The following is a 12,716-nucleotide window of genomic DNA, read 5'->3' on the forward strand; positions in this document are numbered from 1 at the left end:
CTTGCCCTTTCCCTTCCTTATCGTTTCACTAGTGGAAAATATGGAATCAGGATCGGTTATATACGCATATCAGTATCGGAATACAACCGATCCTGATGAAGGCGATACTGATACTACAATAATCTGGATCGGTTAAATAACCGATCCACATAGAAACTATCAGGATCGGTTAAATAACCAATCCAAATAGAAACTATCAGGATCGGTTGTTAATAAACAACCGATCCTGATACTATTTTTTTTTTTTGTTGGTTCTGCAAAATTGCAATATTATTCTTTTAGGATTTATGGTACCCAAAGAATTGAAACCGGATTGATTTGATAAAACAGAATACCATCTCATGTAATTTCAATCCAAAACTAAACTAGCCGAATTGATTTAAATGAAACCGAATTGATTTGAAACCGAATTGAATTGATTTGATAATTTGAAATTACTTAAACTAGCAAAACTAATCTAGCAAATTTACCTAAACTGAGAGGCGAGCGAATTGAGAGGAGAGGGCCGAGAACCAAGCACCGAGCATCGAGCACCGAGCACCGAGCGAGTGAGTGGATTTATTGCGCCGAGCACACTTGCGTTGAGCACCGAGCACTCTTTTTATTGAGCCGATCGGACTGAGAGGAGACGACAAGATGGAGGGAGAGGAGGAGACTTGCGGCTAGAGGAGACAAGGAGTTGAGAGAGTTGTAATTTTGAATAATGGAGAGACGCAAGGAGAGAAGGGATGAGCGCGGAAAAATAAAAACCTAAAATGGACTATCTGGATCGGTTTTTTGAAACAACCGATCCTGATACTATTTTTTTTTTTCAAAGTTAGTTCTGCAAAAAAAAAAAAAAGTATCAGGAATGGTTGTTTATAAACAACCGTTCCTGATGCCTTTTTTTTTTTTTCAAAATTGGTTCTGCAAAAAAAAAAAGTATCAGAAACGGTTGTTTATAAACAACCAATCATGATACTATTATTATTATTATTTTTTTTTGCAGAACCATCTTTGAAAAAAAAAAGTATTAGGATCGGTTCTTATATAGGAACCGATCTAGATAGTATATGGATCGGTTCTAAGCTAAGAACCGATCCTAATTATGAAGTATTAGGATCGGTTCTTAGCTTAGAACCGATCCAGATACTATCTAGATCGGTTCTTAACTAGGAACTGATCCAATTAGTTCATGTGCTGTGTTTTCATTAGCTTTTAGTATCGGTTTTATTAATAAAACCGATCCAGATAGGTATTAGTATCGGTTAGTTCATACAGCCGATCCAAATAGGCCGATCCTGATTTCAGTTTTTCCACTAGTGTTTGTATCTCTAAACTCTATATATAATAATTCTAGTTCATCGTGTGTACCAGGACGGAATTCTTACAAGTACCTACAACCTACGTACGTACATGAGCAGCTCCCCGGCCTACTGACTACTGAGTACTGAGTACTGACTATATATATATTATGGATTTCTCAAAAGCATGCAATATAATTCCATTTTATGAAATTAAGGTCGATGGGACGTTTCAATTAATTTTATTATAAAATGAACAAAAAATGAGAAATTGGCGGACGGGCCGGACAATTAATTTTATTATAAATTAAATGATGAGTAACTTAATTTCCAATTGAATTTGTTGCCAACTAAAAAATCTGTCAAGTCAACATATATATATGTCACGGAACAAATATTATTATTTAAAAAGAAAAAGAAATTTTTATTATTTCAATTTGAACGGTATAATTTAAAATTATCAGTAGCATTCCAAAAGAAAAAAAAAAGGTTAAGCATCACTTTCAAAAAATCTCCAAAGATAGCATGGCCTTTATGAAGCATGAGCAAGTGCAAGAGCAAATAAAATAAAACTTATTTTTAATTACCTCAAAATAGACAGTTCACAATGGCATGGTAAATCTAATAACTCACTACCGCCACATTTTTTGAAAGTGATGCTTAACTTCAACTTCTTCTTTTTTGGTTTTTTTTAGAATGCCTATACAAATTGATCGCTCCCTCCGAAAATTTTAAATTACACCGTTCAAATTCAAGTATGAGTAGAGTACCATACGCTTCGGCTATTGGCTCTATCATAAACGCCATGTTGTGCACTCGCCCTGATGTCTCGTACGCTTTGAGTGTGACGAGTAGATATTAGGCTAATCCAGACATAAGGCACTGGAATACTGTAAAGAATATCCTTAAGTTCTTGAGGAGAACTAAGGATATGTTTCTCGTCTACAACATTATCACCTAATACGAGAGATCGTAAACATAATAAGATGTTTATAATTTAATTATAAAAGATATAATTAATATAAAGGTGATGTAAAGATATGTAGAGTTGACACAGTCAGCAACACAGCTGATCCACTCACAAAATCTCTTCCTCAAGCCAAGCACGAGATGCTTAATGCTTCTATGAGTCTGGAACACATAGAAGATTGGCTGTGAGATTTTCTCAGGATCTACGAGATCTTAGAGAATATAGAGTTTTGTATATAAGTAGGGCCTATGATGATTGGCTCCTAGCTTAAGTGGGAGATTGTTAGTGTAATAATCTAGAAGTCAATAAGACGATAATTTATCATAAAGCTTTGTTCACGAATTGGATGATTAATATCATTTTGTTGCCTTGAGTATTATTGAATTTATGGATCATTTCGAGTTCATGACTGAAATTGTGAAACTCCATAATATAGATGATATATACTCTTAAAAAGTCACTGACCAAGGTAATTAGCAGGAACACTAATTACCGCGATAAGGTTAGTATGTGGATTAAAAGATGGTTAAGTTTTACAAACCACCTGACACGAGATGTCATTTTAATCACATAGATACATGTTATAGGAACATGGTATTTGACAGACCCCGAATGAAACATTAAATAGAATTGTGTTCGTGTCATTTATGTTTTCATTCAGTGTCAAGTTCTACAGTATGAGGTATTCATCTTTCCTACTAAGAAATGTATATGTGTGATTGTTATCAAACGCTGTCGGTAAAATGCAGTTATAACGGTAGCTCTTCGGTATACATGGCTTAGCTGAGGTAGTGATGGTTTACCAAGAATACTATTTGTCCCTCGTATCTCTATACGAGCTATAGCATCACTGGGCCCCTTGTTAGAGTAAGATTATCTGCTAGCGGTATAATTACAAGAGTAATTATATTTGATAATCTGCTCAAGATCAAGAAAAGATTCAGTTAGCAAGGATGACACACATCTACCTTGAAACTAATCTGATATCTATGAGACAGAAGAACAGACACAAGTAAATTGTTTACTGGATCGTGATATTGTACTGTACAGCATCATCTGTGTAATTGGATGGTCATGATGTGTTGCCAGATGCCGCTCATGATTATAGAAGTTAAAACAGTTTTAACTCTGTTTATGATGTGAATTTTACTACACAAGTAATAAATCCTAATTTACCCTCAATTCGGTTGCAAGTGTACAACCTTGTCAAGTAGTACTTAGGGATCGTCTCCACAGGGACAATTCGGAATATTAAACCTAACCTACTAATTTAATTTAGTAAAAGGAAATAAAAGGAATTTGTTTGTTTTTATGATGGTTTGGTTTGTTGCTGATCAAATTGAATTAACTAAATTCTAGGTCTAAATGTGGTTTTTAAGCAAGAATGAGAAATCAGGGTCTCTTAGGGTTCCTATCCACTAATGTCACGATTAATTGATTTATTAAGGTTGTTCTTATAATTATGAAGGCACAGTCTAATGTTATCGGTATAAAGTGATATCTCTATGTTAATACCGTCTTTAAATTAGCATAAATGTCACCTCTCGGTACTTAGTTACACTAATCCAAAGTATATTAAGTTCTTAACTGTCCCAATTGGTATAGAAAGTTATTCGTCACCTCTCGGTACTTGGTACAATTTTCTAACCTATCGGGTTAAGCCCGTATAAGATAAGCGTCGCCTCTCGGTACTTAGCCTATCAAATACCCTATTCTTTATGGTCAGGACTAAATACTCAATTTCTCAATTGTAAATACCGAATCCTAGGGTTTCATGCAATTTCGATTAAGTTATCACAATCAAATAATATAAAGAAAAGATCATACCAAGGAACAAGTAAATATAATATAAAATCAACTAATCCATGACATAAGTTTCAAGTCTAACCCTAATCAACCCTAGAAATAACCTTAGCCAATCATGGCTGAAGCACACAAGAGAAATAACAAGTAAAAGAGTTCTAAAAGAAAGAAATCAATGTAACCACTCGAAGAATTCGCTATCTTCTTCTCCCTCCTTTCGTCTCTCCTTTTTCTCCCTATTCTCCTGTGCTTTTTCTCTCTTTCTAATGTCTAAAATTCGTCCCTCAAAACAGTTATTTTGTTTCAGAAAGTAAAAACAACTAATAATAGCAAAAATCTCGCTCTGGAACTGTTTATTGCCGGCCGCAATAACCTCCATTGCGGGCCGCAATAATAATACAAATGTTTTGTTCTGCAAATCAGTTCTGACTAGTTGGTTGCGGCCCGCAATAAATTAATTGCGGCCCGCAATAAAAGTGAAAATTCGCCAGACTTCGTGCTTTCTTGCTCCAGATAGCTCGTCTTCCTCCGTTAAGCTCCAAGCACTTGATTGCCTACAAAATAAACACAGCTAGGGCAGTAACTTGAACTTTTAAACATTTCTAACCTAATTAAATTCTAATTTCAACAAAACTCGGCTTAATTTACACAACAAACCCTAGGTTTCAACATATATCATTTTGGCTTATCAAATTCCCCCAAGCCTAGTCTTTGCTTGTCCCAAGCAAGTCTAAACCCTCACAGGGATTTCCGGGTTTTGTCTATATATTTTAAACCAAGTTATCTAAACTATCCTAAAGACTTGAAAATAAAATTGGTCAGTCAAGGCAATTTAGAGTTCAAACAATTTAATTCAAGGCATGAGGGTTTCAAAAAAAAAAATTATGCGGGTTTCTTTCAATGATCTTCTTCACCTCACAAACGCACGTTTCGAATTTAATTAAGCAAGTTTATATCTATATGACACTTCAGAATTAGTTAATCCTAAATTTTTCTCCCCGTTCTACAAGTGACAACCAATTCCAGAAAATCCTTTAAAGATTAAATTTTTGTTAGGGGTGTAGACTGTGCCTGATGCTTTGACTTTTTTCACTTGTGCATCTGTCTGTTTTTGGCTCACTCATTTTTTTCACTCATTTTTATTTTATTATTATATATATTTTTTATTTTATTTTATTTTATTTTTATTATTCTTATGCGGATGTATCTGTCCTAAGGACTTCAATCCAACATAACTCACTTTTTTCAGTCTACACCTTTGTTCAATTAAGTCCAATTAGAAAGGATTTCTGAGTCTCGCGCAAAGTCTCCTACGGGCACCAAGCCTTTCGGAAACTCTTGGCATTGCGCGTTTGAGACTTGATTTTCAACATGTAGAGAGGTTCTAATTTAAGACCACAGGTACCAAGGTGTCATAAAACATAAACTTACCAACTATTATTCCAACTTGCGCCATGTGGTTATACCATTTACTTACCCACTTAGATTTTGACATTCTCTCAAGACATTCAAATTTAATTGTTTTTCCCCTAAATAGCACATAACTTACCATTTGTTTTTGTTTTTGTTTTTGTTTTTGTTTTTTTTTTTTTTTTTTATGCGAACAAATAAATAAAAATAAATAACCTAAGATACAATTCCTACAATTTTACCCCCCCAAGCCTAAACATTGGCACCGGCTCGGTGCAATAAACAAGCTAATGAAAGGTAAAAAGAGGAGATAAGAGAGACTCACAAAGAAATCAGGCTGGTGGAGGTGGTGGAGGAGGTGTAGCAGTCCCCTGAGAAGATGTACCAGTCGCTGATGGTGATGGACGCGTAGGTCGGCGGCGACGCGGTATCGGGTCAGCAGAAACAAAACCGGAGTCAGACATATGCCCGTAGATGCGGTCCATCCGATAGAAGGTGGCATGCTGCTGCTCAGCTATCTCATCTACCGTCCCTGCAAGGTCTGTGTACTGGAAATGCATGCGCCCCATCTGATCGGTGAGCCGAGTCATGTCGGAATGAGAAGTGCTGAACTGACCCGTCATGTAGGTCTTCTGCTCAGTAAACTGCCCTCCTATGTGAGTACGGAGGTCTGCAATCTGTTGATCTACAGAGTTGAACCGCTCCTCCACATAGTCGCGCAGCTTTGTGATATTGGTGTTCATGGTCTGCATAAACTCGAACATTTGTTGCGGAGTCACTAGGTCAGGACCGGGAGCCCAAAATGGAGGAGGAGGCTGAGGCTGCTCAGGTCCAGGGATCCCAAATGGATCAACAACGGCTTGTGCGGCAGGATGTTGCGGTTGTGCCATATCAAGGGGCAGAATCCAAGTGGAGGGATCTGCCCTATCGACCGGTATCGGGAGAGGCACGGGAATCTGCCGACCGCTGGAGATGAAGAAGAAGGAGTTTCCGACGCGAGAGAAGATGCCAGCCGACTGAAGGTACGCCATGTCTATGAACTCGGTCTGCTTTTGGAGGCGATGGGCAGGGACTTTGAAAACTGGCCCGTCTGCAGGAATGACCTCATGGTAGATGGCAAGACGGGTCACAAAGCCCCCGCAGGAGATCATACCGCCCGGAGTGGCATTTGTCCTCACGTTCAGTAGATTGTCAATGAAGAAGCTGCCAACGTGGGGTAATTTCTCGGGACTGGTCAGGGCATGGATCATGGCGTAGATGAAGTATGTCTTGCACTCGCCCATGGTGCCCACTGTCTCACCGCGTGCAAAGATGGTGAAGGCGAGAGCACACTGGATGTAGCGAAACACCGGGTGGCTGATCTGACTGGCCTTGTATGTCCGCCTCGGACCACCAATCAGCTGGCAGGAGAAGTCATAGAAGCTGGAATCCGGCTCCCAATTTGGCACCGTCACGACATCAGGCTGGTGAGGGAACCCCAGGAGGTTGCTGAGTTCCTCAATTGTGATCTGGTACTCTGCACTGTCCAGATAGTACTGCAATAAAACGTCATCCTCCATGTGCAGTGTAGACAAAAACTCATAGGTCAAGGTGCGGTATGCAGGAAATGGTCTGGTACAGTAGTCCCAGATACCAAGGGAAGACATGAGGGAATGAACCTCATCCAGAATACCCAACTGCTGAAGGGTAGGTATGTGGACATATTTGGGCTGGACTACCTTTTTGGTTTTAAGAATTTGAAAATTTTCTCGTGCTTTTGGATGCACAAACCTAAGACCATAGTCAGTGTCACGGCTTTCAGGCCACTGACTTTGAGGTAGTGTGGTCCAATCAGGTTGGTCAGACATTTCAATATCACCAGACCCACTGTTGGTACCGGTCCCTCCCCTATATTGTTTGGAACGTTTTGAGGGGATGAATTCTTCCTCTGCTATCGCCTTACCCTTACCCCTTGGTTTTGGTGGCATGATTGACAGTCAATTGGTTCGATTCGATTACAATTCACAATCAATTCAATTACCAATTTGGTCGGTTGAATCACAATTCACAATTTTACCAATTCGATTCAATTCAAGCAATTGAAATTAAATAGAGTTAGAAATACAACCAAATGTGTGCAATCAAACCGATGTGAAGTGTAGATGCAACCGAGAAATCCAAACGCCGAGTCAATCCACCAAATTCCGGAAAAATTAGCCCTTTTAATGCCTTCTGTGAGCTTTATTGCGGGCTGCAATAAGCCTGGTTGCGGGCCGCAATAATGGTGGGATCTGCAAAAATTCCTCTGTCTCGTTGGTTGCGGGCCGCAACAACTGTAGCTACGGGCCGCAATGAGTTGTTTCAGAAGACGCCTCTCTGACTACTTGGTTGCGGGCCGCAATAAATGGAATTGCGGGCCGCAACAGATCTGCGTGAAAGGGGCTGGTCTGGCTGCCGTGTTGCGGGCCGCAATAACCGCGGCGGACAGGCGGCGGCTGATCGGTGAAGGATTGGGTTTTGTAGAGAGAGAGAGTGATAGGGCTGTAGAGAGAGAGTAGAGAGAAAGTAGAGATGGAGAGAGATGAGAGATGTAGGTTTAGAGAGAGAGATTGAGAGGGAGAGAGATCGGGAGAGGGTTAGAGAGAAGAGAGAAAGAGATTGAGAGAGATGGCAGGGAAAAGAGAGAGAGATGGGAAAAAGGGTGCGAGAGAGAGAGTAAATTTTGCAAAAAGGACCCTGCTTTTAACCCCGTCGGGTCTTCATTGCGGGCCGCAACGGGCCTGGTTGCGGTCCGCAACATGCAGTAGATTTTTTTTTTTTTTTTTTTTTTTTAACTCTCTGACTGCTTGGTTGCGGCCCGCAATAACATTATTGCGGACCGCAATTAAGTCAAAATTAAAACTTAATCTTCAAAAGTCTCTGACTGCTTGGTTGCGGCCCGCAATAAAATTATTGCGGCCCGCAAAGAAGCCTGAAATCTTCTGAAAACACCTAAATTGACCTATCTAAATGCAAATAAATTTTAAAGTACGAAATTTAAAAGTGCAAAAAGGTAAATTGCTTGGGTTGCCTCCCAAGAAGCGCTCTTTTAGGGTCTTGAGCTTGACCATTCTTCCTTTTAGTTCATTTGTGCATCGGTAAGGGAGATGTTAATCTTCCCTTCAACCGGTTCTCCATGATGGTACACCTTGAGTCTCTGGCCATTTACTTTAAATGCGCCAGTTCGTTCGCTCCAAATTTCTACCGCCCCATGTTCAAACACGCGTTTCACCTGAAACGGGCCACTCCATTTGGACTTGAGTTTGCCTGCAAAGAGTTTAAAACGTGAATTGAACAATAAAACATAATCACCAATATTAAACTCCCTTCGTATGATGTGCTTGTCATGCCATGGTTTTGTCTTCTCCTTGTAGATTTTGGCATTCTCATACGCATTGAGACGGATCTCCTCAAGTTCGTGCAAGTCGAGGATGCGTTTTTGTCCGGCTTGGTGCATGTCGAAGTTGAGGGACTTGATAGCCCAGAATGCCCTATGCTCCAATTCGACTGGCAAATGACATGGCTTGCCATAGACAAGCTTGAAAGGGGTCATGCCAATTGGTGTCTTGTAGGCCGTGCGGTATGCCCAAAGTGCATCATCTAGCCTCAAACTCCAGTCTTTTCGGGTCAAGCCTACAGCAGTTTGGAGGATATGCTTAATCTCTCGGTTCGATACTTCAACTTGGCCACTTGTTTGTGGATGATACGGAGTCGCGACTTTGTGCCTTACACCATATTTCTCCATTAGGGCTTGAAAGGAGCGGTTGATGAAGTGAGAACCTCCATCACTGATCACTACCCTTGGAACACCGAATCTTGGAAAAATTATCTTTTGGAAAAGGCGCTTGACGGTCTTTGAGTCGGCCCCTGGGCTTGGTATCGCTTCTACCCATTTGGAGACATAATCCACTGCTACAAGGATGTATTTGTTGTTGCATGAACTCGAAAATGGTCCCATGAAGTCAATCCCCCACACATCGAACAATTCGACTTCTGGGATACTTTGTTGAGGCATCTCATGTCGCTTGGTGATATTTCCCAACCTTTGGCACTTGTCACAAGAGACGACAAATTGCCTTGTATCCTTAAAAAGAGTTGGCCAAAAGAAACCCGCTTGCAGGACTTTGGCGGCGGTCTTGTTGGTTGAGGCATGTCCTCCATATGGTGATGAATGACAATGGTGGAGAATTGATTGAACCTCATCCTGTGGAATGCAACGCCTATGAATCCCATCAACACCAAGCTTGAAAAGATATGGGTCATCCCAAAAATAGTGCTTGGTATCCGCAAAGAATTTCTTCCGTTGTTGGTATGTGAGGTAGGGTGGTAGAACTCCGCATGCAAGGAAATTGGCAATATCCGCGAACCATGGGTATTCGATTTTACCCACTTGGTAGAGCTGCTCATCGGCAAAAGAGTCATCAATGGGTAAGTCTTCATTTGGTTCAGGTTTTATGCGCGAAAGGTGGTCAGCTACAAGGTTCTCGGTACCCTTCTTGTCTCTAATTTCCAGGTCGAACTCTTGGAGTAAGAGAATCCAACGGATGAGACGGGGTTTGGCATCCTTTTTCGTGAGAAGATAGCGAACCGCGGCGTGATCCGTGTAGACTATCACCTTGGAACCAACTAGGTAAGGTCTAAACTTGTTGATGGCGAAGACCACTGCAAGTAGCTCCTTTTCGGTAGTGGTGTAATTGACTTGAGCCTCATCTAGAACTTTGCTTGCATAGTAGATGGCGCACGGCTTTTTGTCAATTTGTTGCCCTAGTACCGCTCCAATGGCGTAATCGCTCGCATCGCACATAATCTCGAAAGATTCGTTCCAATTTGGTGGTTGCAGGATGGGAGCGGAGATCAATGCTTCCTTTAACTTATTAAAAGCATCTAGACACTCTTGGGTAAAATCAAATGGAGCATCTTTTAGCAAAAGATTAGTCAAGGGCTTGGCAATTTTAGAAAAGTCCTTGATGAACCTTCTATAAAACCCAGCGTGTCCTAGAATACTTCTAACCCCTTTAACATTTGTTGGTGGAGGCAATTTTTCAATTACCTCAATCTTTGCACGGTCAACCTCTAAACCCTTAGCAGAAATAACATGACCTAAAACAACACCCTCTTGTACCATAAAGTGACATTTTTCCCAATTCAAGACAAGGTTTACCTCTTCACATCTTTGTAGGACTTTAGATAGGTTTAACAAACATCCATCAAAAGTGGTACCATAAACCGAGAAGTCATCCATGAAAACTTCCATAGACTTCTCAATTAGGTCAGAAAATATACCCATCATAGCCCTTTGAAATGTTGCAGGTGCATTGCACAAACCAAAGGGCATCCTACGATATGCAAAAGTACCGTATGGACAAGTGAAAGTGGTCTTTTCTTGGTCATCATGGTGAATTGGTATTTGAAAGAATCCACTATAACCATCAAGATAGCAAAAGAAAGAGTGCTTAGCTAGCCGTTCAAGCAGTTGATCAATGAACGGAAGAGGGAAATGATCCTTGCGCGTGCCGGTATTTAGCTTTCGATAATCGATGCACATGCGCCATCCCGTCATGAGTCGTGTTGCAATCGGTTCGCCATTCTCCCCTTCTATCACGGTTGTCCCTCCCTTCTTTGGCACCACATGGATTGGGCTCACCCATTTGCTGTCGGAGATTGAATAGATGATGCCGGCATCAAGAAGTTTCTGAATCTCCTTCCGCACCACCTCACTAAGATTCGGGTTCAATCTTTGCTGTCCTTCAATGGTTGGCTTGTGTCCTTCCTCCATGAGAATGCGGTGCATGCAGATGGAAGGGTTGATTCCTTTGAGGTCATCAATGGTGTATCCAATGGCCTTTCGGTGCATCCTCAAGATTTGTAGAAGTTGTGAGGTTTGGTCTTGGTTGAGGGATGCGTTGACAATAACGGGATAGGTTTGGTTTGGACCGAGGTATTCATATCGAAGGGTCGAAGGTAATGGCTTAAGTTCAACCTTGGGTGCATCCTTCGAGGGTTCGGCAAAGTTGGGAAGAGTTTCGGTAGTTGAAACCTGAAGAATTGGGCTCAGAATAGGCTTTTTGTCAATCTGGGAAGGGTTATTGCGGGCCGCAATAAGGTTATTGCGGGCCGCAATAATTTCTGAATTCTGCAGAGTCTCTGTCTGGATTGGTTGCGGGCCGCAATAAATTTCATTGCGGGCCGCAATAAAGTCTACAGAACTTGTTTGGTCGAATTTTTCGCACTCCTGATCCATCCAGTATTCAAAGGAACCCTTCTCCAAGTTGTTTATGAGTTCCTCATCTATCAACCTATCAAGAATCTCAACACTAAACACGCTTTGATCGTTAGATGGATATCTCATCGATCTTTTGATGTCAAATGTCAATTTTTCTTCACCGATATTCATTGTTATGATTCCATCATGGACATAGATCACAGCTTTTGCTGTATTGAGAAATGGTCTACCCAACAAAAGTGGTGTATGAATATCCTCATCCATGTCTACCACAACAAAGTCAATTGGTACAAAGAATTTACCAATTTGGATTGGCAAGTCCTCTACCACTCCTAGGGGTAACTTGACCGATTGGTCGGCCAATTGGAGAGAAATTCTAGTTGGCTTAAGTTCCCCCACACCTAACCTATCATAAACCGACTTTGGCATAAGACTTACACTAGCTCCTAGATCACATAGTGCACGTTTGAATTGGACATTTCCTATCGAACATGGTATGGAAAATTTACCCGGATCATCCAACTTTTTAGGCAATTCATTCATTACCATGGCACTACCATTTGAGTCTAGGGACACCATTTGGACTTCTTCAAGTTTACGCCTATTTGAAAGGATATCCTTGAAAAATTTGGTGTAAACCGGCATTTGGGTCATTACCTCAGTCAATGGTAGGTTTACATGCAATTGTTTCAACAATTCAAGGAATTTAGCAAATTGCCTATCAGTTCTCTCATTCTTAAGCCTACCAGGAAAAGGTGCAAATTTATGAGGAGGTATGTAGAGAGGTACCTGTGCACTTACCTTTGGTGGCTCATCTTGAGATGGATTCGCTTGAATGGCAGGGTCGCTTGGTGCAATTGGTGTAGCTTCCTTTGAGGCAGAATCCTCGTGTGTGGAGATGTGCTCATCATTGCTTCTTGTCTCTTCACTTTGCGGCTGTACATAGGCATGCTTTGGCATAGGTGGATCCTCATATTGCGTACCGCTGCGAAGCATGTGCCTGACTGCC

The 12,716-nt window shown here is 40.9% G+C and overlaps 1 protein-coding gene across 1 annotated transcript; it reads right to left on the reverse strand.

The window, feature by feature from the left end:
- Positions 1–8,562: 8,562 nt before the first annotated feature.
- On the reverse strand, positions 8,563–12,352 carry LOC144550001 (uncharacterized). The gene is made up of 2 exons (XM_078298512.1): positions 9,685–12,352; positions 8,563–9,180 (listed from the first exon to the last, which is right to left on the reverse strand). Exons 1-2 carry the CDS (start codon positions 12,350–12,352, stop codon positions 8,564–8,566), a joined length of 3,285 nt encoding a protein of 1,094 aa, XP_078154638.1. The 3' UTR covers position 8,563.
- Positions 12,353–12,716: the final 364 nt, after the last annotated feature.

The sequence above is a fragment of the Carex rostrata genome, unplaced genomic scaffold, assembly GCF_964058835.1.
Source record: "Carex rostrata unplaced genomic scaffold, lpCarRost1.2 SCAFFOLD_41, whole genome shotgun sequence".
Lineage (NCBI taxonomy): Eukaryota > Viridiplantae > Streptophyta > Magnoliopsida > Poales > Cyperaceae > Carex > Carex rostrata.